The sequence below is a fragment of the Indicator indicator genome, chromosome 5 (genome assembly GCF_027791375.1).
Source record: "Indicator indicator isolate 239-I01 chromosome 5, UM_Iind_1.1, whole genome shotgun sequence".
NCBI classification, from domain to species: Eukaryota; Metazoa; Chordata; class Aves; order Piciformes; family Indicatoridae; genus Indicator; species Indicator indicator.
In genome coordinates this window covers 21,830,909-21,856,677 of record NC_072014.1, presented here as the reverse complement: position 1 = coordinate 21,856,677, position 25,769 = coordinate 21,830,909, and the positions used below count along the sequence as shown (strand labels likewise).

At 37.5% G+C, this 25,769-nt stretch overlaps 1 protein-coding gene across 1 annotated transcript in view; it reads right to left on the bottom strand.

Moving 5' to 3' along the window:
• LRP2 (LDL receptor related protein 2) overlaps positions 1 to 25,769 on the bottom strand; it is a 118,758-nt gene that overhangs the window by 74,484 nt on the left and 18,505 nt on the right. Inside the window, exons 2-16 of the mRNA XM_054381226.1 lie at positions 25,393 to 25,500; positions 24,228 to 24,350; positions 21,802 to 21,918; positions 14,638 to 14,748; positions 14,411 to 14,524; positions 13,082 to 13,198; positions 11,678 to 11,821; positions 10,216 to 10,335; positions 9,024 to 9,152; positions 7,281 to 7,450; positions 5,063 to 5,286; positions 4,097 to 4,303; positions 1,678 to 1,880; positions 913 to 1,053; positions 173 to 376 (exon numbers count right to left, since the gene is read on the bottom strand). Of these exons, the coding sequence (XP_054237201.1) occupies positions 173 to 376; positions 913 to 1,053; positions 1,678 to 1,880; positions 4,097 to 4,303; positions 5,063 to 5,286; positions 7,281 to 7,450; positions 9,024 to 9,152; positions 10,216 to 10,335; positions 11,678 to 11,821; positions 13,082 to 13,198; positions 14,411 to 14,524; positions 14,638 to 14,748; positions 21,802 to 21,918; positions 24,228 to 24,350; positions 25,393 to 25,500 (2,232 nt within the window). The remainder of the gene's footprint in view (positions 1 to 172; positions 377 to 912; positions 1,054 to 1,677; positions 1,881 to 4,096; positions 4,304 to 5,062; positions 5,287 to 7,280; positions 7,451 to 9,023; positions 9,153 to 10,215; positions 10,336 to 11,677; positions 11,822 to 13,081; positions 13,199 to 14,410; positions 14,525 to 14,637; positions 14,749 to 21,801; positions 21,919 to 24,227; positions 24,351 to 25,392; positions 25,501 to 25,769) is intronic.

The following is a 25,769-nucleotide window of genomic DNA, read 5'->3' as shown; positions in this document are numbered from 1 at the left end:
TTTAACAACTATTTTCCAGATTACTCAAGTGGAACAGATTTATCTGTAGCTCTCACAATGTGACTTGGTTTTTGTTTTTTGGTTGTTTGGGGTTTTTTTTGCTTATTTTTAGAAATATACATTCTACTCTCCTCACCACAATTACTCTATAATTTCTAAGAATGATTCTCACCTGAACCATCGATTTTCTGCTTATATATCATGTCTCTACTTGTGTCTGAAAAAAAAATGGTGTCATCCTGAGCATAGAAGTCAATTCCAACAAAGTATGAAGGGCTCCCTGTTACAGGTATGATCACATCTTCCTGGGTGGAGAGATTAAATGGGATCCCCCGCACTGCCAGCTGGGATGAAAACAGCAAGAACTGCTGCACAGCTGCAAAAGAAAAAAATCAGACACAGTCCTCACATATTTACCAGGCAAGATAATTGAAAATTATCTAATTGCAAAACTCGATTTTCAATAGACAACACTAACAGCCTGGAAATGTAATAAAAACTAAAACAAAACAAAACAAAACAAAAACAAAAAACCACCTCAGAATACTAAGTTATATGGTCAAGGATTCCTCTTGCATTGTTACTGTGGTCCTAGTCCACCTTTACAGAAAACAGAAGTAGAAATCATCTTCTGTGCTCACCTCTTTACAATCATCTATACAAAAAAAAAAAAAACAACTCAGGCACTGTGGAACCACCATATAACCAGACCATACCTGAGCTAGCCAGATATATGCATGGCCAAATACTAAAGCTACAGACAATAGATCTGTCTTAATTTGCCAATAGATACACATGGTAAACCTCCCATCAATGCCAATTCTGCACTCAAACAGGAAGCAGCAGAATGCTGATGGAAACTCACAGTGCTAATGGAATAGTGTAATTTCCAACTGTAATGCATTTTCTTACCAACACAATGCCGTCCATCTACATGTAGATCAAAGCCCAGTATGCATCTACAGCGATAGCCTAGTCCATCGTTATCTGTTTTGTGGCTGAGAACACATATCTGTTCACATCCCCCATTGTTACTTCCACAAGGATTTCTCACTAGAAATTAATACAGATCGGATTACAATTTCATGTATTAACCTAATCATTAGCCTGATTTTCAGGATATTTTTCAACATTGACAATAAATCATGTGGACTCTGTGGGAATTACGTCATTCAGAAATTATAAGCCACCAGTTCTGCCTTGGAATGCAGCAAAATCACATCAAAGCTAACCAGCACTCAAGGTATTTAGCTCTGTACAGAGGTATTCAGCACACAGCACTAAGGCCGTATTCTGGGCTATGGTTTTCTGCATATAGATCTACTTCAGAATTGTATTTCACAGAATTCATTCACACTGGTAGCCTTTTTTAACTGCACTCTCACTTCAGTGTCAAAGAAAAGGCCCAAACACCAATACTGCTCATAAACACAAGTTTAACTCTTTCAAATATCACTACATTTAATAAATTCCTCCAATCTCAAATGTTACATTTGACAGTTCATTAGGTACAGGACCTGGATGAAACCACTATATGATAAAAACTAGTCTAGCTTTACAATACAAATGTACGTATTGTAATTATTAGCTTTTTATAGCAAAATAACAGTCTCATAATTTTTACCAACCTTTGGTAAGATAATTCCTAAACCTACCTTAATAATCTACTTATCTTACCATATGGCTGCCGGGCAGCATGGTAAACTGTCACTCCATAAGGTCTCAGTGAAGACTGGTAGATCACTTGAGGGTTAGATTCTGAAAACTTGTTAGCTTTCACCACTGCCATTTTGGTCCAATCAGTGAAATAAACATTGTGTTCAAATAAAGTGATTCCATACGGATGAGGAACCAGTGAGCCTCCATGAGCTATTGTTCTCCTGTTATAAAGATGGTTTTAAAATTATTTATGAAATATCTAGAAAATAAATTTATGAACAGAGGAAAGGATAGAGGATTATTAATTCATTCACTGCCTTTTGCTTCTACATAGAAGCTATCAAAATAAAAAAGAAAAAGATCAAATGAATTGAAGACATGAAGCTAAACATACAGGGTACATAAATATAGAAGACAGAGCAGTGAAAACAGAGCACTCCAAAGTGTGAGAAATTTCCACGAAAAACACAGCAATCAAAGACAACAAAGTCAAAAATGTACCAAAAGATTCACAATTACTTGGAGAAAACTACTTGGAGAAAGAGGCCAAACAGAGGAAGTCAAAGACATTGGTAGCAATTAGAAATATTCAAGAAAATTCGAATGTCAAAAAATTATGGCTGCAACAGACAATGGCCAAAAATAAATCTAATGTATGCAGTAAAAGGGAAAAAAAAAGAAAAAGAAACCAAACTAGCTTTCTTTATCTTGAACTAACCCCTCATGCAAAACCAAAGAAAACCAAATGCTAATAAACTGTATCTGTTCTATGCAAGATATTGTGACAATATTGTTCTACATAAATATGAAGAGATGGAGATATTTAAGACCTCAAACAATACATAAAAATAGCACCACATTATTATTATTTTCATGGATTCAAGAAGGAAGCTCTACAAACTCAGATAAATTCTACAGCTCCTGTCTAACAGTTCCCTAGGTGATTTATGTTCATGCTGCAGGCATGCAAGATGTGACACACGCGGACTGTAAGATGTATTTTAACATTCTTTGCAGACCGCCATTTCCTCTTGCTCACTTGCACAACATCTACAAGGTTTTGGTGTTGCTGTGAGTAGCAAGTTTTTATCTCCAAAATCCAGATATTTTACTGAAAACATTCTTGTTTTCCTAAATCTAGATAAAGAAACAAAGATACTGTCATAGGTTGGCATGTATGCCTTTAAAAACCCACAGAGTTGAGACCTCCAGGAGGTCCAGAGCATCCAGAGAATCCAGCCCAGTGGGTGGACACAGGAAATTCTGTTATTTCATCCCATAATGCCCTGCATCTCCAATATAAAACTGGCAGCACTAGCTGCCCCTGCCGCCCTTCCCCTCTTCCCTGCACCCTTCCTGACGGTGGCTCCCTTATCTCCTGTTTTGCTATGGGGGAGGGCTCTTTGGCCATGAGGCCTGCTAGTGGCCTGGGCCAAGCTAATTTTAAACTGTGTCATTATGGCCTGGTGCGGGTGGGGTGGGGGAGGGGGTGGGGGAGTGGGGCAGTAGCAGGGTAGGCCTGGGATTTTGGCCTTGTTGGAGGGAAGTTTGTAGAAGCTTTGGCCTAAAAAGGTTCCTGGATAGCCATGGCCTATGGATTTCTTTGTATTTGCTATGCTTTGCACAGTAGCACTGTAGTTTACGAATAACAATTCCATTTAGACTTCCAATAATATTCTGTATTCCTATCCAATCCTGCATGGAGTTTTTCTTTAACTACTTTAAGAGTAGTTGGAGAGCCTGTCTAGCTCCTTAAGCCAAGACAGATACCAGGCTTATTTTTACAATTTTGTAAATGAAAAAAATACATCGAGCAATAAACCTGTCAAATGAGCAGAGGACTGTTTTTCAAGTCAATATGTAGAAGGTATGCTGAAGGGGACATGAGTAACAGAGACTAATTGCAGATGCAGAGATAAGCAGACTTCTAAACACTATACTATAAACCCTGAAGGACTTCTTCTTGCTTGCTCTGATATAGCTTCCCCAGTACCACAACAGGGTAAGTGATGACTTAACTTCTGACAATGAAGATTTATAAAATGTAGGAGCATTTAAGACTCATTACACAAAGTGGTGTTTTGATATGGAATATTTCAAATAAATTCATTAATGAAAATGATGCAAAGAAGTTATGATGGAAGGCAGTGTCCATAATTTGAAAGTTAAAAAATACAAGTGCTATAAATAGCTATCCTGTAATGGTATAAAAAGTACATTATAATAAGAGTACAACAGGTATGGAAACTAGAAAAAGAACAAAGAATGATAGAAGAATTAAGAATTGTCTAGAAGTAGCATGACACCATAGATATCAAGGTGCACCGCATTCATTATATTGTAATGTTATCTCATTTTTGTTAGACAACTCTTTCTTTGAACTAGATACAAAATAATAAGTGTATCTGTAACTTCCAAGGAACAATCTCTCTCTTACCTTTGAAGCCCATCATAAGTTACAGTCTCAATGTAATCAAACCGGCTGTCAACCCAGTAAAGCCTCTTTGATACAATATCCAGAGTTATTCCAGCAGGCCAGCCTAATTTTGTTTTTATCAAATCCTGACGGTTTGTGCCATCCATGAAGGCTCTTTCCACTTTAGGATCACCAGACAGACTATCCCAGTCTGAGAAAAACAAATAACTATAAAGGAAAATACACAAACACAACAAAAAGTTCCATGTTTACTTCAGATTTTACAAACCCCTGACATTTTACATGGAATTTAAAACTACCACCCTTTCTGGGCAGAGCCAATTCTCAGCTATCATACTATGAAAACACATTTTTCATCTCTTGCCTAAGGAGTAATTTGCATTTTTTTTTCTAGAACAAATCTGGAGAGAAATATGCTTTCACCCACAAGACCTCAGAAACAATGAGCTTCCTTAGTAAAATACAGACTGCCCTAAATAAACCAGTGACAAATAGATACATCATGACAGCAGTAGTCACCACTATAAGTTGCATGAAATTCTCCTTCCTATTCTCTGAGGATCCAAGTTTTCATGGCTCATACATTTTTGAAACATACTGGGCTGAAAGAGACTAGTTTCCCTGGCCTCACTCCACCACTTGATATAGTAGGAGGTCTGCAGATGATATCATGATAGAAATCTTTCAGAATAACTTCTAGTCTTCTGCAGGGCAGCTCCACAGTGCCTCTGTTTTCAGAGCTGTTCATGCACACAAAAGCCATAAAACAGATTCCACACATTGGGAATAAAAGTAGTGCACAGCCACCCCATAACAATTCAAAGTGTAGAATACAGCAGAAGGATGTAAATGTTTAAAATATTTTTTTTTCTGATTCCAAAATTACCACCCTAGCCATTCCTAAGTTCTACTCCTTTTGCATGGGAATAAAGGACTTTCTGGCATTACCTGGCATGTACAACTTACCCAACAGTTGGATCCAGAGCTATTCCTCTAGGATTTCCAAGATTTTCAGCAATAAGAGTCACACGGTTTGTTCCATCCAAGTTAACCATATCTATTCTGTTCACACTGGTCTCGACCACATACAGTTTATTGTTAATCCAGTCCACTGCTAGATTTTCAGGTGTGTCAACTGAAATATTTAAAACTTCTTGGAGATCAGAGCCATCAATATTAATAGAAAAAACCTGAAAACAATACAAATATTGTCAGTGCCCACATGATGTTTTGCTAATCACATGACACGGGGCACTTGCCCTGTATCACCACATTGAGCACAGATCCACAACTGACCCCTACAAACAACCAACTTATCCACTGATCTATTCCTTAGCTTAAGGTTAGCTTGCCTTCAACTAGCATTTCTGCTGAAATGACAAAGTAGCAGACTACAACAGCCTTGTGCTTTAGCAAGCATGACAAATTACTGTATTAAAAAAAGAAAAAAAGTAGAAATAAAGTAACAGTTTATCTCACTTTCCTGGGATCTAGCAAAATTCAGTATTTTTGTTAAATGAAGACAAATGAACATGCCAGAGCAAAGCTCCCATCAATGCCCAGAAACAAAAGGGGGAGCTCTCACTGCATGAACTGCTAAGGAGAAATTGGAGAAAGGGAAAGCTCTCTCTCCTGACAGAAGTTCTCCCTTAGTTAAAGCTAATTTTAACAGCATCATACTCAAGAAGAAATTGTGTTGTTATCTTGCAAAAGAGCTCACAACTACATGAAGCAAGCAGTACATATACAGTAATTTTAGATATACAGTAATCATGCATCTATAACACTGAGTAATATGAAAAGCTAGGAATCATTATCCCTTTTTTGGAACAACAACATGAGATTTGGAATGTGTTTAAATGAAAATACAGATTACCACAAGTAAATATATGCAAGAAAAATAAGAGCAGAAATAATTATATCATTTTAAATATTCTCCAGGTCCAGGTAATAATAATCAAGCAAACCATTTAACTGTCTGTTCTGTTCTTTTGAAACCTTGTCAGTAAAAGAGCTTATGGACATTAGGTTAGCAAGCAACAGAGTAAATGAAATAAAGTTGACACAGAACACCACCCACAATTTTTTGTTTTAGTTTACATCTTAACCTCTTTAAAACAAAACAAAGACAACCAAAACTAAATCCCTTAGTAATACCTATATTTTAAGATATCAGACATACCAGGTGGAAATATGCATAATATAAGAAAATCCTTAATGCCACTGTTCTCCTGTCTCACGAAAGTTCAGGTATGACCCTGACTTAATTTAGCATTGTCAAGGCAATTGCAGTAGTAGAATGCTCTACGGTTAAAATTAAAATGCCAAAACTGTCAACAAGTCATAAATTTGGTATACAAATGCTGTCCTACTTGACAGTCACACAGAGTGGTTTCCAAGAGAACTAATGTGGCACTGTAGAAGAAACTGTATTTCACAGCTTGTGTGTAGACTTGGAATAATGACAGTGACACCAAATGGATCCATACATGGTGTCAGGAGGCATGGATTCTCCTTCAGTCTGCATCACAATCAACAGGAAGATGAAGATTGAGAAGTTTCAGCATTTGACCTAGAACTTTTTTTTGTTTCAATAAGGTAAACATATCCAAAAAGAACAAGGGCAATTTTCACAAGGGTCTCCAGACTGTTTTAAAAAATTTCTCTGATTTATCTTGAAGCTAAAATATTTCCTCTTAAAGAAAAAAACAAGTAGCAAAATATTGGCTTATTACACAAAATACCGTCAATATTTGTTATCCAAGCTCAATTACAGTGCCATTTGAAATATACAAAGAAATCTGATTTTTATCATCTTGGAAGGCACACAGTTTTTACATTTTAAATGATCATGTTTCAAAAAATTACCAAAAAAAATGTTTGGTTTTGAAAGAATGTCTACTATTTCTCTTAATTAGTTTTTTGGACTCTGTCTCAAGTAAAATTAAAGTTGCTCAAGACATTCCCATATAATAGGATTCTTTGTTCAATATGTCACATGTAATAGTATAGCTTGAAAAACGCAGTCATTAACATAAAAGATTTCAAGGAGCTTTTTTGTTAGAAAACAAAAATACAGCCAGCTTCTGCTCTCAAAAATGAAGGCCTATCAACACATTCTGAGTCTTGCAGTTCTCTACTTCCACATACACAAAAATATACTCTTCTTGAAATTTATACCCACCTTATCTTGTACTGTATCAGTCCAAAAGACTCTGTGCAGGTAAAAGTGAAAGTCCACTCCAACTGCAACCCCACGATTCTGCGACTGCATCAAAGTACGAAAACTTCTTCCATGGAGATCTCCAATCAGTAAATCACGGCCATTGGAAAAAATAATTGATGCCACACCAGCTGAAAGCAGGGGTGGCAAATACATGACTACTCGGCAGGCAAGGTATTTTGCAAATGGGCATTGAAATAAATACGCACTGGACACAAAGGTTTAAATAGATGCTCAGACTACAAACCGCATAAATGTTTCTGTGTGAGTACTCACTTGTTTTGATTTGCCTTTGCTTTCCAGACTTGGAGCAAATCAGGCAAGAATATGTTTTTAAAGCTATACCAGGTAAAACTTTTGCAAAACTCCTATGCATCTAAACTCAAAAAAACCCCATTCCTAATCTTCTGTTTCCTTGCTTTAGCTTCTCTAATCAAAGTATAAACTTTCCTAAGTTTATACTGCCTGGCAGGCAGGCCATATTTCTTTTATTATTTGTGTAGTGCTCTATCCTTTCTACCTTCTTCCTTCTCTCATCTCATCATAAAATCTTTTCTGTGTCATGCAACAGAAAAGAGATTCCAGTAAGTCTCTGAAGGAAAGGTCACTTTTCACTGTTGAAAGGCTTGGTGTAAGACTGACAAGAATGTATTTAGTCCAAATCCTATTCACCCTATATGTAAAATCCTCCCTAATCAGAGAAACTGATTTAGAGCAGGTATGAAATCCCCCCATTAAGATGGAAAATCAACACTTTTCAAACAACTCACTGACCCAAAAGTCACAGTAATTTGAATGGAAAGCTTCTTGTGAAAGATACAGAATTTTCCTGGGAAAGGAACAATCTTTTCCACTGCTGGCATAGGCATGTCTTAATGTAGTCAAGCATATTTCGTTAGCTCAAAAAATCCCTGTGTTTTGAGGACATAATTAGAAAATTGAGAGATAATTGCTCTGCAGACATGGCTGAAGAATGAAGGACGTGCAATGGAACTGGGCTGTTCCAGACTGCTAATGAGCTACAGTAAGCAGGGGCTCCCATCTCATGGAGTTCCTGCAGGCAGGAATACCTGTCTCATAGAAAAGCCTGTTAGGTCATTACATCTCCTCAAAGAAGGGCTTCACAGGGCCCTCTTTCAGAGGAGAACAGAAAGTGAACAGCCAGGAGCAGCTGCCTGCTCTTGGTGGGGACCCACACTGTGTGTGAAGTAAACATTCTTGCAGAGTTCAGATTCTGGGACACTAGAAGCTAGGAACATGGTTTTTTTCTCATAGGCAAGTACTTGAACTCACCATTGAACAAAATCATCTTCTTGCAAAGCAAAATCGTAGAACAATTAGTTTTCCACAGAGTGGGGTCAGGAAACTGCCTCCCACAGGAGCCAGACTATCTATTAAAGAGGACTCAAGCAATGACCTCCCAACGCTGCAGAAGTCAGAAATGCTGAGAAAGCAGTGAAGCCTAGAAGATACTGTTTTGAGGAGATGCAGCCCTGATGAGTCAGCTCCACTAGCATACAGGTGCCAGCAGTCTCTTGGTATTTGCTAATGTTCTGAATGTTGTCCTAACCTTAAGTCCTTAAGGCCAGAGTAAAGTTAAAATCAAACACAGCTGAGTAGCATGGCCATGCAAAGTGTCCCATTTTATCTAGCTCTAGCTATTAGTCAAAGAGCAGCAATAAACTTGCACTGCTGCACACCAACCTGAAGTGTTGGCCCGACAATGCCGATGATGCTCTAGGAAGTAACCTTCTACACAGTGGCACTGGTGATGTCCCACACGATCTTCACACAGCTGGTCACAGACACCCCACATTTTGCAATCATCAAAATCTGTCATATAAGTAAGGTATATTTATATACAATGCTTTGTATAAAAAGAATGTAATTGTATTTGGGAAGCTGCAAATTTGTCCTTTCTGCTTGCTTTGTATTTGTTTGCAAAACTGGCGTGGGAAAAGCAGTTTTGTAGGTTTTTTACAGATGTTTCAGTTTTCTATTTCTGGATAATAAAACAACTGAGGTTTGTTGCTAAGAGACCAACACACCCCCTCCCACCTCCACTCCCCCAAAAAACCAACCCACACCTGTTGGGAGAAAAGGAAAACTCATTGTACAGGATGTCATTGTCAACTTTTCACAATACAGAATATCTCTATGCAGTATTCTGCCTGCAAAAGAAGTGTACACTTTGCATACATATAGTTGTCTGGATTTAAGCCCACACTAAAAGGCTAGACCTACCTTTATGTTTGTGCAGTGCTCAAAGCAGTAAGTCTTGCTAAAAGGTGTTAGCTCAGACTTGATAACATGCTAACAAATGTCTGAATTCCAGTTACAATCTGACTGTGCACCAGAAAGTTACTCTATTTCCAGTTACTAAGATAAATCATTTCACAGAATCACAGAATGTTAGAGGTTGGAAGGGACCTCAAAAGATCGTCTAGTCCTACCCTCTGGCCAGAGCATACAGAAATGCATCCAGGCATTTTGGAGGAGGCTCCACAACCCCTCTGGGCAGCTTGTTCCAGTGTTTTGACACCCTCACAATGGAAAAGTTTTTCCTTATGTTTATGTGGAACTCCAGCTTGCCCCCACTGCCCCTTGTCCCATCACTGTATATCATTGAGAAGAGCCTGGTTCTTTCCTCCCAGCACTCACCCTTCTTTTTAAACATAATTTTGCCCTCAATGTCTTCAATGGTCTTACTGAAAGAGATCTTTATGACATGTCTCTGGGCTTTTTCTCTGGTACTATGCTGCACTCTTTTGCTGACTGTTGAGATTTTCTATTTGCCAATACATCCACCCATCTGAAACTTACCTACCTTCCTAGAAACCAATCTTTCCCAGTGAGCTGTGAGAAAGTACTAGATATCTGCAATCACTCCACTTACCAATACAAGTACGACTGTCATTGCTGCTTATTGTATATCCTGCAGGGCAATAACACATCCCTCCTGATGGAGAAGAATGACAGCGATACTGGCAACTCAGAGCAGCACAGTGTGATATGTCTAAATAAAATTGTTTAGAAATATGATTACACATAGTATCAGAAGAACAGCTTTTTGTCCTATTAATAATTACAAAGCTATACTCTTTTCTATGTCCACAATTTCATAAACAGCTTCTTAAGACATATCTACACAAGAAAGTATGTCAAATGCACCACATCTTTTTTTGGTTCCACAAGACCTACTTGTGAACAACATATCCTCCTGCTCAATCTATTGGCATATAACCTCATCATTTACTCTTTTATGCAGAAATAAAGCACTCTACTACATTATATTAAGGAGAATATTCATGTTAGTCCAATATATTATAATACATTGATTGGATTGCATCCATGAAGAAACTCTTCTTTATCCTTTTCTTTTCTGTCTTCTTTTTTCCTTCATCAATTTTCCTTTTCCTTGTACTACTACCTAGCAGAAAATTCAGTGATAGATTATCAACTTGTGATTGTAAAGCACTTCCTGATTTCCACATTCTTTTTTATCTTCCTTCTCCTCAATTTCTTCTGTTAAATGCTTTGAATTGCAGCCCATTTCTGATGTTACTACCAAACCACTCAGCAAAAGAAGGGGTAGTTTTTTACAAAAAGGATTAATTTCTGGATTTTGGGTTGGGTTTTTTGTGGTTTGTTTGGTTGGTTTGGTTTGTCTTGTTTTTTTGTTAGTTTGGCTTTTTTTGTGGTGTGGGTTTTTTTGCTTGGTTTGATTTTGTTGGTTATTGTTGGGGATTTTTTTCCCTGTCCTTCTATTCTGAAAGGAATGATTTTTTTAATAGGAGTTTTCCTCTTCCTAGAAATTAACAATATAAAATACTCTGATCCTGATTCTCAGAGGGAAATAATGTTCATGAGAGTGAAATTAACAGGAACCATTCATGCTCATTGCCTCCAACAGAAGAAAACCCAGTACTGGAGAAAAAGACATCCCAAGTGAAAAGTTATTTTTTAAAACTGTAAGTGACTTATTAAAGATTCTGGATGCACCAATTCAATCCCATGTTTAAATCAGTACACAACATTCCTTATTACTTACAAAAATGGAAAACAAGATATTTAAACAAAATGGCAAAAAACACCCCTTTCCCTGCCTTCTTGAACACATTTTAAACATGGAGAGTGAATTAAAATCCTTATTCATGACACTCCATGTAGAGCTTTACAAAAGGAATGGTCTGTTCTCACCATATGTAACTCCTTCAGACCACCCAGTCAAAAGAGTACCAACAAAAACTAAGCTTCCAAAGTTTCAGCCACGATTTAGGAGACAAACAATGAATGTAAGAACATATCACTGCTGATGTTTCTACTATTCTGTATATGCTTTTGATTCTGATACATACTGCAATGTCTGCCCGCAGTGATGTTAGTTTCATCTTCTCCTGCAGGGCAGTCTGCAGCTCCATCACACACTTTCCCAATTGGAATGCAATGCCCTGATCCAGGACAGGCCCACTCTCCTGGGTAGCATTCATCACGACCACTTTCTATGGAAAAGAGAAACAAGAACAATTAAGTATATTCTATGTAATACTTAGAATTTGTTCCCAACAGCTTCCCAAAGCATTTATATCCTCTATTATTCAGTTTTCTGGTTCTTGAACATAGCTGCAAAAGACAATAAAAGCAACATCATCTATACTTCACAGAATCACAGAATATTACAGGTTGGAAGGGACCATGAAAGGTCATTGAGTCCAACACCCCCGTGCAAGAGCAGGATCACCTAGAGCAGATCACACAGGAGCATATCCAGGCGGATTTTGAATGTCTCCAAAGAAGGATAGTCTACAACCTCCCTGGGCAGCCTGTTCCAGTGTTCTGTCACCCTCACAATGAAACATTTTTTCCTTGTGTTATGTGTGACCTCCTTTTCTCCTGCTTGCACCTGTTTCCTCTTGTCCTGTCATTGGACATCATTGAGAAGAGCCTGGCTCTGTCCTCCTGTCACTTGCCCTTTACATATGTATATACATTAATAAGGTCAGCCTCAGTCTCCTCTTCTCCAAGCTGAAGAGACTCAGATCCCTCTGCCTTTCTTCATAAGGGTGATGTTCCATTCCCTTAATCACCTTCATGGCTCTGCACTGGACTCTTTCAAGCAGTTCCCTGTCCTTGAACTGAGGGGCTTTTACCTTCAAAGTACAATTCAAACAATACTTGTGCAGACACATGAATCCTTTTAGTTTTCTGTGGTTTTAGAAACAGTAAAACCATTTAACTTTAATTGGTGCATCAAAAATGGTTTCAAAACATGCTAAGGAGAATAGGGCTCATCATAGCAAAGGCCATTTTCATTCATTAAATTTTCTGCTTCTTGCATGACAAGTCTTGGCAGTAACCGAATTATTCTCATTTTCAACCAATTGATTTTAATCATTAGAAGCCTCATGTCTCTTAACAGATGACCTGAAAAATCTCCACAGGAAAGAAAAAAAACAAACAAAAAAACAAGCTACCAAAAATGTAAGGGAAGATATAAAACCCATAAATTTTTCAAAAAACGTTGCTATGGGCTAAACTTAGTTTGCATCATACTCAGTATCACAGCAATAAATCTCTCACACAAAACAACAGAAAATACTTTTTAAGTTAAAAAAAAAAGAAACAGGTGAAGATAGAATTCTAAGATTTTCAAAGAATTAAAATGGGTTAGGAGTATCTTGATTTGCCCCAATTTCATAAAAGTAGCTTAGTGAGGTCTTCCCCTGCAAATGTCATCATTAGAAGTTAGCATTAGTATATACCACATCCTCTTTCATCTTCATTGTCTTCACAGTCATCATCTCCATCACATATCCAGCTTTGATGAATGCAACGGCCACTTGGGCAAGTGAAAAAGTTGCCTCTGCAGGTTGCATATGCTGAGGAAAGAAACATAAGAAAATCAAACTACTCTAAGTGACTAAAAGGTTAGAAATAGTAACGTTATGTCTTTGATAAAGAGTCACTTACAATCTCTTCTGAAAACTTGACCCAGTTCCACATCTTATCTATATTGTAAACACTGCTGGTTTGCTCTGGTGTTTGGTATGAACTTCATTTTAGAAGTCTCTGGTTCTTTACAGAAATGTAAGAGAGGGCTAAATGTCTCAATTAATTGTGTAACTAGATGCACAGCACCTTATTAACAAGGTTTCTAAAGGTAGACATGACATGGAGATGATACTCAATACCTCAGGAGGTAAAATATTTTAATGCCTTGTACTCAGAAGAATAGAGTACAAAAAACAACGAGCATTTATGGCAAAGTTCTCCATGGTTGGCATGCATCCCCTGAGGAGAGTTCTGAAACCTTTGCAGGTCCTCCAAAGGACAAGCATTGCCAAAGAGGAATATTCAGGGTGGGAGGTGGAATCATACTGGTGTGTGGTTTGGTAGGCTAGAACAACAAATGGCAACACATGGCCTTCTTGCAATGCAGAACAAAAAATTAACTTAAATCCCATAATCAATAAGAGACCTTTTTAAATATATGTTTCACACACGTGATAACTCCACACCTTGATCATGAGGAAAAGAAAATGAAAATTCCAGAAAAGGACCTTACATGAACATCTAAAGAACAACTATTTGTACAGTTATCTGTCTGTAAAGTTGTATAGTATAGTCACTGGGAATAATTCTGTAAGACCTAATCAAGCTGCTGAAAAATAAAAACGTGGAAAACAAATTTGGACAAAAAAAATAGCATGGTGTATCTAACTGTGATTTCAGAGTGAAGGAATTACCTTTGAGTCATGCTTAAATGAGGAAAATGACAAGATATGTGTTAAGAAGCAAACTGTCACTGAATGCAGCAAATACAAATAGTAACCACACACCCAGGTACTTAACTGCAAAGACAATCTGAGAAAAGGTCTATTAAAGTAGCACTATGATTTTCATCTTTCCATACAAATAACTCCCTGTAGAACATTGGCTAGCTTTTGATGGCTGTATAGCCAAGCAATCTATATTAGCTGCTATCAGCTTGAACCTGTGCGTTGTAAAACAGTTAGAAAGTTGAGGGTGTGAGGGTGCAACACAATAAATACAGAAAGAAACAAACAAAACAATAAACAGAGTCAACATACTGCAAGAGTTTTCATCACTCCTATCTCCACAGTCGTCATCATGGTCACAGATAAATGCTCGAGGAATGCATTCTCCATTAGCACACTGAAATTGCGTACTGGTACATCCATGTGCTGAAAAAGATTTTAGCACAGAAAGGCATACAGAAAATACATCCAAAACTTTAACTTCAAAAGAGGGTCTACAGAGCATATTTGTTTGGGATCACTCTGCATGTTGTACTTACTGCAATTAGCTTCATCAGAAGAATCTCTGCAATCAACTTTGCCATCACATCGCTGGCTTGCATTAAAACATGCTCCATTTGCACACGATAACTGTTCGCATCTTGGGTAGTCTACAATAAGAAGGCCTTCAGTATTAGCATGAATGTTAGAATACAGAGTATAAATTGTCACATATATCCAGTATTAACAGAATGCCTTGATTTAAATAAACAAACAAATACAAAACATCCTGCACTCCAACTGACAAAATCCATTTATCCAGCATACTCTCTCCTCCAACAGATATTTAAGAATGTCTTCTAGATAGATTCCACAAACCTTTGCAAGAAACAAGGGAAAAATAAGATGCCCTTCCACACCCCAATGATTTGTAACCCAGAGTTGGCAATATGACAGAAAGCAATGCAACATGAAAGGACAGCAAGCAGTGAATATTTGATTTACTTGAACCTCAGTTTTACACTTTATTAAAGGTGCTTAGGCAGAAAGGGAGGTTCTGAAATTTATAGTTTCTACATCTGTTTAGAATGGTCATGAATTCTCAGACACAGAGACTTCAGCTTTTTATGGTTTTGTTCTAATTAAGCCAAGGATGTTACACTTTCAAGTCCATTATCAACTTCAGGACCCCATTTTTTTATTACTCATTTTCCCCTTCCCAAAACAAAGATGATTTTGCAGAATGAATAGTTTTTCTGTTTCTGGCTGTTCTACTTGTGTAGATGACCTACAGGCCAAACCAAGCAATTATTTTAAACAACTTATAAACAGTTCTGAAACTACTTATGCATACAAGCAGTTAGTGAATTCAGTGGAACTATCCAACAAATTAAGCATGTGCACATGCTAGAGTTGAGCAGCAGAATATGAGATTAGTTTAGCTCATTGATATGTAGTTACTTATTCAGGCAAAGGGCAAGTATGAAAACAAGTAACTGCTACTTTTAGAGGTGAGATTCATTGGACCTTCACACCTATATGGAAACACAGGCAGATAAATCAACTCAAGAATAATCAAATTTCATTTTGTACCTTTTAGATTTTCAGTTTGAATTCTATCCCATTTTACTTCCATGCAAGTTAATAAAGCAGATAGAGCAGGCTGTCACTTAGGCACATATTCATTCATACTCTTGGAATTCAAAACATGGATTATAAAATTACTCAGGCAGAAATAAGAAAAGTTGCAGTTTTTCCAGGCAGCAGCAAAGTTTCACTTGCTTCTGCTATTCTATATATATCATCACATTCCCATGTCAATCACGTATGGAACAGGCTTCGTCTGAGTTGGAAGGGACCTTAATTATCATCTAGTTCCAACCCCCCTGCCATGGGCAGAGACATCTTCCACTTAACAGGTTGCTCAAAGCCCCAGTCTGTTCCAGTGCCTCACCACCCGCAATGGAACAAATCATAATAAAAATACCAAGAAGGGCAGTAAGTAAAGATGTTTTGAAGCCACTTCAATATACACATCCTAACTACACTAGTGGTTAACCAAAATGTGAGCAAACACTTCTTTTTCTTTGTTTTCTTTTCAAATATGCTCAGTGTACAGATTCTTTATTTTAATTATAGTTGCATAAGCAAGAACACGCTTTGGAAAGCCTGATGGAAATCAACTTAACTTTTAAACTCTGTATAGATAATCCCACTTTCAATTCCCCATCTAAACATCAATATTAGTAAATTGCAGTTCTGATCATAGCTTCCTTACTGATCTGAAAGGTATTTTTCATTGCATTGCACATTGTACTCTTTGTATCTTGCAGCATATTGTTTTAATAAAATGGTTCTGATTATTTGGGGTATTAATAACTAATATTAATGAACAATGGCAAAGCCGTGAGTTATGCCAAAAGTGGTAGCCGACACACTGCAGGGTTCAGAAACATTTGTGCCACCAGGACAATTTCACAGTAGCTGGGATAGCCATCCATACTTTTACAGGAGGAAAGGTACCAAAGATACCAAGCAAAAAAAGCTGAATTTTCTGAGAGTCAACCACTGTCTGACACTTTCGAACAGCTTCCAGCTAAGGCCCCTCTGGAAATCACACATTTGTGGCATTGTGTTTCTGGTGGACACCGCTCTTGAGAGAATGAAAGAAGACAAAACAGAAGTTCATAATAATACTAGGATATCTGAAAATGAAGGAGTGCCTGTCCTTGTCATCGTGAAAAGACAGGACTTAAACTCCCTTTCTTTCTCTCCAAAATTTAGAAAATATTATCAATGAATCAGCTAAATTCTATTCCCTGTCACCAAATGGAAAGTTCTAAATAGGAAAAGAGAGCCTGGACCTTTGCTGTGGGGAGGGCACAGCACCACCAAACCAGAAGATCTATACAATCTAGCTTAATGAAATGCTCTCCAGTGAAGAAACTCTGGAAAGTGAGTATCATGATATTTTGGGATTTAAAGGGGAACGTCTTGTATTAGTCACTGCATTTGGGGCTTGCACAATAAACATTTCCTAGCTTTAGTTTTTTTCTTTTTCAAAACAGATTTGTGTGCAAGAAATGGTCCCAGAGCAATTCATTTTGATTTTAACACTCACAGCTGTGCAAGAACTGATACTGAACAGCAAAGCTGATCATACTATCTCTGCTCTAGGGAGCATATGGAAAAAGTGTCAGCACTCTGTAAGTGACCTGGAACTATGTAAAAACTAAAGGAATTGGATTTTTTCTAAGTCTGTGGCAGAGGGATTAGAAAGAACTAAAAAGAACTTATTTTGCATCTAAGGAAGTCTGAACATACGAGTGAAAAGAGAGAATAATGAGATTAGAAAAGTAAAGGGACAGAAAAATACAAACTCTGTTTTCTTTCACCTTGCTTTTAACTGTGAAAAGCCTCCAACATGAGCACTGTTTCCCTTATCTTTTCCTCCCAAGAACATTTGGCTAATTATAGAAAACTGAAAAGAAGAGATCTATTCCTAGTCATCACAGTTCCTAGAAAATTATACAAGCTTTGTGAAAAAAGGGGAAATCCAGCTATGTTCATTCCAGTGCTCAGGAGGAAAGGAAGCTCTTCTTTCTCTTCTCTTTCTCTCAGGCATGTCTTTTTATTAGCCAAAGACTTCTCCACAATCTGTCTCCCTGTGGTATGCCAGCACTTCAGATGCAAGACATAAACAACTAGCAAACACCAGCACAAATGACAGATAAGGCACCTTACCCTTTGCAACACAAAAGCAGTTTTGGGGCAACAGTCACAAACACATTTAAATGGCATGTAGACAAGGAAGATGCTTGAAAGCTATGTCACAGGACTGTTAAATCCACATTATTTCAGTTTCTGCCTAACACTTCCATTCTGCATGCCGGAAATAAATCCATACAAAAACAGTAATAGGTAACAACTGAAACCAGTATTTGATTGAGCAGACACCAATTTCTGTCACACAGTCAGGAACTGCAACCTTCTGTAACCTTAACCCATGTTAGAAGGAGGAGAAAGAAAAAATAAGGGACAATTTCCTGCTTCAAAGTGTCATCCTTTTGTTGCAGTGTAATTTCAAAATACTTTACGAAATAAAACTAAGTAAAAGCCTTTCACTTACTGCCATGAGTCACCACCTCACAGTGGGCAAATCTTTGTCCAGACAGCTCATAGCTTATCAGAAATACTAGTAGGAGGACTTACCCTAAATCTAAGAGTACTATGCGAGTATATGACAGCAGGTAGTGTTCATAGAGATGAACTAGCAGATTGACCAGACCCTCATTCATGACCTTAATTCCTGATTTTGATCTGTGGCCACTCTGCTCTTTGGCAGCTTTCCTTAACTTGCTCCAGTTTTGCTTATTCCCTGTCCCAAACTCTCTCTGGTGGAGATGTTTTCTTCAGCCTGAGTTAATGCCTGTTACAGGTAATTGATCCAACATCAAGAACTTTAGCCTCTGTCTCTGGCCCTTTTCTTCCTTCTTGAATTGCATCCCTCAGATCTCTTCAGTTCTTGATCTTTATTTACTTTTAGCCTGATCTATGCAAATTCATCCCAGACCTAGCTTCCTATTTCCTGACACAACAGATATTTAGAGCAGCAAACAAGAGGCAGGAATTAACAGGTTAAGCAACCGACCCATGGCAGCCACTCAACATCAAAATTAGAATAAAAAAATAGAGAGTTTCTGGACCTGGACTCAGCCCATCAGACTCCAAAAATGCGTCTTTAAAATATTTCCCCTCTCTCCCTCATGGCTTCAGTGCAGTGCTCAGCTGCCACATCTGTATCCAAGAACGTCAAAGCAAAATGGATTTTGCAAATACAAAGCTAAGGCAGGAGACAGAATTCTACCTTGAGTTGAAAGAAATCAAGTACATAACAGAGAAAAGTGACACCAGTATTGGCTGCTTACTCTCAAAAAGTACTTGTTACCCAAAGTAATCTGCCATTTCATATGACATTTCAGAAGCTTTAAAATTAAAGTATTTGCTAGCTGCTGACTATTTAAAAAGCTGGAAAAACAACCTGATAAATGTATTTAAAGAAAATAAAGCTCCACAATTTTATGAAATTAAAATAGCTTCAATGCACTAATTACATGACCTGTAGCTGAAACATTGTTCTGATGTTTATCTTAGCCCCTGCATGGGTAGCTTTCCCTTACTGATAATCCCATTAGCAGTAAAATGGACTAAGGCTTTGAATCCCTTTGTTCTATTTTTTTTTCCACATTTTTCATTGCTGAGTTACTTTATACTGGTGACACCTTGCATTTGACTTGTTTCTTAAATAATGTAACTTATTCAGCAACAACCCTTTTATCTTCTTTACAATCTAAATCTGCTTCTAGACAAACCACTGGTAAGTTTATGCTTTATGCTCTGTGAAATAACAGAATTGGTTCTAAATAACTTTTTTCTTGCATTGTTCAGAGGTGTTTCATTTTTATTTATGAAACCTTTTAGTGTAAATTAAATAATAATGACAACGGAAAAGGTCACAATAATTATATTCCTCATTTTAACAATAATTATATTCCTCATATTTGTTTTTATCAGATAGAATGGAAAAGAAAATGGATAAAAGAGTGGGAAAAATTAATATTCAAAGCAAGTATTTGAATCTGCTTCAAAACAGTAAAATCTAGCATGCTAATCCCTACTGCTTGGTTAATCATAAAATCACCAAATCTTTAATTTTATCTTACAGCTTGTTTGAAGCTCCAGACCTGTCAAGGAAGAGAGGCAATTAAATTTGTCCAGCCTTTCTAGAAGGGTTTTGTTATTACATTCTTCTTGATTCTCTTGTCTTCAGCATCATCACATTTCTTTAAACTAGCCTGACACTCCTACTTTCAACGTTTCAAGTCACAGTCATTCTTCTGTCTTAGAGAGACTGTCAACACATATTCTAATAAACCAGAGTGGAGGCTGTTGATTGATACGAGGCAGTCCCTCTCTCTGGGGCTAAATCTGCTGCCTTCTCAACAATCATGGGGCCTACCGGCTGATGCAGCAATGACTCAGTTTCTCACACAGCAGTAAAGTTCTACTGTTAGAGGTATCTAGAGGCCCCTTTCCAAACTGCCTTTTTCAATTTACTTAGTACAGAATGCTAAACCAAAAATAAAATACTACTTCAATTTTCAAACATCACAGTGACTTCTAGTCTGAAGGAAGAATTTTAAGTATTGTATTTAGGATTCTGCTCCCATTTTGCCACAGATTTATTGCATTTATAATGATCACACCGTTTCACCTGGCTGTGCCACACTGTATGCAATGACTACTCACAGATTTCTTAGAGGTGCTGAGTAGTTCCTCCTTTTTAATTCACAGATAATGCATTTTTTAAACAATTCTTTTCTTCAGAATTTTTAAATGTGTTATAGATTTGCTAAATTAAGTTACCAATCTGTTTTCTTCCTCTAAACTTGAAGAGAAAAAATGGCAAGCTAGAGAAGATATTCCTCCAACAACCATAGGAATATTTTGGTTCCTGGGTTTTTGCCTTTTGTGCTGGTGACTTCAGAATTAGCTGTAGGTATATCATATGGAAAAGTTCCAAGCTGGCTGTCTCAGCAAGCTTTTATTGCAGAGTACCATATAATTCTAAATCACCTTTCATTGTACAGAGTGTACATTTTAGCCACTTGTGAGTCAAGGATGAAACACGCTAGCATCTGGCTGACCATGTAACATGCTGGTTTTCCTTTAGACAGCATGTACGCATGTCCTTTTTTCCTCTAACTGCTACTTTTAACTACATTTTCTTGCTTGCTTCTTTATCCATATCTTAGCATCCTAGCCTCTTCCCCACCTCTCGCCCCAGGTCTGGTTCTGAACAAAGTTTACAATTATGTCTTTTTCCCAAAGACACACTAAGTTCTAAAAGCTGGAATAGCAGCTCATATGTTACACATTACTCATGACAGGTAAAGCTTTTCCTTAATACTAACAGTGAAGACACATACTGTTAGACACTGTTGTGACTGTATTAGGCAAAAACATCTCTGAAAAAAATGGCTACTATTCTGTGGCCAGATGTCCTTTCCAGCAATATTCAGCCTAGACCAGGATCTAGGAAGGCTGTCACCAGTCAGGCAGCCTAACTCTGGGGAAGTTAAACTGAAAAAAACCTACCTGTCCATCTGCATTTTCTTGGCATAATATAAACTGCTAATGAGAATACAATATGGCCCAGTGCCAATTCACCTCCGCAAGAAACTGCAGTCTACAATACAAATGCTTTTGAAAGGGGCAAAGTCCCTCAAAGAAGTGATTCAGAGTCAATTTCTGCATTTCTATACAGGTCACTGTTATCACTTATTTAATAAGGAATATGCAAAAATAGTATGAAAAAAAAGGCAAAGTTAGCTCTGAGTCTCCCTAGGCTTTAACCTAGAGTCTCCCTAGGCTTTAACCTATTTAAGCACAGTTGCTTTTTTCCAGTGCATTATTAATCTTCCTCTGGACAATAACAAGAAGCCCTGATCCTATGTTAGCACTCTGTGTTTGAGGTCTGCGATAATGGATTTGTATCAGAACATCAGCTCTAATTCACAGAAGAATCTGAAATTACACTCTTATAACAAGAAACGTATTGTGGTCATCCTGTCCATCACCAGGCCCTTTAATCTTACAAATTTATTAAAATACCACCAAGAGATGAGATGAAACCAGATCTAGTGCTAAGAGCAAAGACTCACGGCAGGCTCTTTCATCTGTTCCATCAGTGCAGTCCTTCACTCGATCACACCAGTATGTGCTTGGGATACACTGCCCATTTGAACACGTGAACTGCTGACTTGAGCATGTTCTTCCAGCTGCAAGAAACAGGAACTCAACTAGTCTTTTCCAGCAATCAAGATTTTTTTATGCAGAAAAATATTTTCCCTCTTTCTTTTTACTCCATCCTTCCCACAAATATTAGTATAAGATGTTCTCTTCTTGTACCTTTGTGTACTCAAGGAGATTACAGAACACCTGATAAGTACATGGCAGATAACATAGCTCTATGAGGCCTTCCACAGCCTGCAAGGTCACTACTTCTCTCCACTGAAGGGATTGAGCTCTAGGTTAAAAATTACCTCCCTATAGTTATTCTGCCCAAAAGATTACATCACCAGTTCTCATTGTTTTAAAGTTTTCTCTGTTTACTGGGTGAAAAATCTGTCAGTAACTGCGAGTTACTTGGTCAGTTAGAATGCCACAATGTAAACACAGCAGAACTGGAGGTAAGGCACTGCATTCTAATACAGCAAGGGCCTCAACAGTCAGGAATATTTTACATTCATAACTAATGAAGGATCAAGAACGATTATGTCTCATCTCATGACAGCAGCGACAGTGAAAAGTAACCACATAAAACCATGCAATTCCACTACAGCTAAATTAGACTCTCTGTCCTTCTGAGGCAAATTAATTGAATCTCTGCAGATATAGCTGAAGGGTGACATTTCTGCTAACTTTTCCTCCCTTCTGCCAGCTGCGCATTTGTATCTTTCAAATTCCTGCTACATCTCAACACAGTCCCAGTCTATACACTGGTATCTGGTCTGCTGCTTTACAGGGTCTCTCTATTCCTTTTTCTGTCAGCAGTGTTCTCAAAGTAAGATCAGCTACTGGGACACTAGTGTCATGAGGAAAACCAAGAGTAAGACAGCAAAGTAAACCAAATTTGGTTTAATACTGCACGCATCCAGAGCTGTCAGCCATTTATGTCAGGGAAAATTTTTCATGTTTCAAGAAAGAAAAGCTTTTTCATGGTTCCAAAGCACAGAGATAAAAAGTTGCTTTAGAAGAATAAGGGCAAATACCAGGAGATGGCTCAAAACCAGCAGCAGCACAGTGCCTCTATAGTTACTAACACTTGTGATTAACTAGAACATGTTACAGTGAAGCAGTTCAAAAGTCAGCTCAGAGCTGTTGCTCCTTTTGCATTTTGTATCAACAGATTCCTTACTTAAAGCATAACCAGCAATTGCACTTGCAGCTTCCCAGACAAAGAGGGGAGCAAAAGGCAGTGAATCTTAGTTGTAATTTTTCTACCCTCAGAGGGAATAAGTATCAAGATACAAAAGCAACTTCTGGATACCAGAAGTAGTGGGAACGCGTTTCTTTAGCAAATTGCAACGCTTGTTCTTCCTGTCTTATACAATAATGCCGAGAATGTAATTTGGTGCAATAATCATCTCCAGACACTGTTCATCACTAAAGCAAGTTCTCTACTGTATGCAGCCCTTACACTGCTTAATCACAACATCTGAAAAATCAGAGTAATACATTTTATTATTATCAGTATTTACCTTGCAATTGACACTGAAAAGAAAAAAGAAAAAGCCTATGACTATGGCAGTCAGGCTGCTAAATGTTGTCTTTGCTCTCAAATATACAGAAAGCCTTAAATACTTCAGTTTAAAAGAGCAATTCAAACAAGATTATACAGTGTTTTGCATGTTAAACTGAAATACTAATAGTAATTATGTCCTAATAATGTAAGACTAGACTTTCACTCCATGCCAGGAATTTCTATCTTAATATGACAAAGAACAGCTCTGGTTGTTTTAAATAATTATACCATTTAGTAGCACCGCAGAAGATGGTACAAGAATCTTTAGTAATGTGTACTTCAGTTGGTTGATAATTCCTCCTTTTTTATATACATCTAAATTTCAACATTTTCCAGGAAGAAATGAACTTTTTTTGGTTTTGTAATTCTGAGGTGCCAGTGCGAATATTATCCTGCAATGAATAAAGTAGGGTTTTTTCTGTGCCTGAGAATATTTAGACATCAGAGTACAACATATATTTCACTATTTTTGGAAGTACTCAATTTTGTATCAACTACAAAACTAATGTGCATTGTATATTTTTCTGATTTTTTTTCCCTCTGTTTAATTAACAGAAACATCAGTAATTTTCAGATTGCAAGACCTGGAGATGTCTTCGTAGACATCTTTGGTGGTTTTTTATTGATTTTAGATGATTTCATTTCTAGAAACTACTTTAGAGAAACTCTTCTGATAAAAAAGCTCTGCTTAGAGCAGGATTGTTTCTGTATGTTCTAAATATACTGCTATGTAAATTACCTTATCTCACAAAGCTGGTGTAACATTAGAACTCAAATACTTACGACATTGTTGATGCTCATCTGAGCCATCTTCACAGTCTTCCTCATCATCACAAACCCATGAATGTGGGATACATTCACCATCCGTCTGACACTGAAACTGATTTCCCTCACAGGTAGGTTGTGCTAACAATGAAAAAAAATAGTAATTTCACAGATGTCTGAGAAAGAGCTTTCAAAGAGAATAATTAAACAAGGGGAAAGAAGACTTCAGGTTCAAGTGTCTATTGACTGTAACTTCCATTAAACACATGAAGCATTTGACAAACCAGAGAAATGGTCAGATGGGAAGGAGAAAGTGGGCCAAGCAGAAGGATACTTTAAAGGCAAAACTCCTGTGTAGGAATCTTCAGTTTGGTATCCTTCCCTAGAGACATGGGCTGCTCTAGAAGGCAAGTCACAGCAAAAGATTAAGGCTCTGAACAACACTCTTGGCAGAGCCTCTAGGTTTTTCCACTTAAGAGTCATGACAGTTTCTCTAGTAGGGGTCTGTCTGTTCAATTGCTCTCATGCTACCCCAAGTGCTCTATTCCTGGTAGGAAGAAGGTCTTCAATCAGAACTGCACTTATGCTTTGTTTACTTTGGTAATTGTGCTTGCATATCATTCTGTAAGCCCAATGTGTTTCTAGTTGACTTTACTGTAAAAACATGGTCCTGGGAAAAAAGATGAGTAAGACCAGCGTCCTGTTTACTGGACTGTGTTGTGCTACTGATTCCTCCCAGGAGTAATAACTAGGGGTGGAGTTAGCTGCTAAAACATTTATTTTGATCTTTCTCTGTAATGCCTATTTGAAAAGTAACAAGTTGAGCCAGGACCACAAAATTCATATTGTTCTGATGTGACCCTCACTTTTTCTTCATAAATTCAGAGGAGAGTCATGAGCTTATTTTGAAATATTAGTCACCAAATGAAACTGCATTATTAGACACTCACATTTGTTGAGAGATGACAAACTCAGGTTAGAAGCTTAGCAGTACATGGTTTTCTGAATACCAAGCCAATGTGATCAAGAAATATGACTTTTAAGCAAATTCTGCAATCATCTCAAAACAACTAATTCTTTTCTCCTCCAGTATTCATTCTTATACCACAGACACAGTTGAGAACACTGGGATCTCAGTATTTGTTATATTATAAAAAAGTTGCTCTATTGTTGTTTCACTTACGACAGCCAGCTTCATCTGTATCATCCGAGCAGTCTCTAGCCCCATCACACCTCCAGTCTGCAGGAATACACCGACCATTTCCACAACGGAACTGCCCCCGCTCACATCCTGTGGTAAAGTAGTGTAATAAGCAGGTTAGCAGTACCAGCACATCAAAACAGACAGTGTAGTCCATTCCTGTCAAACAACTGTAGTCTATTCATCACTTTATGGCACATAAAGGAGAGAATATTATATTACAATAATACATAAATATAAATAAGTATATAGATAAAAAAGATCTCTACACACCCAGCTGAAAAAAAACCAAACCAACAACAACAAAAAAACCCAGCTCTAAATCTTGTAGGACATTTCCCAACTAAATTGCTAGAAAA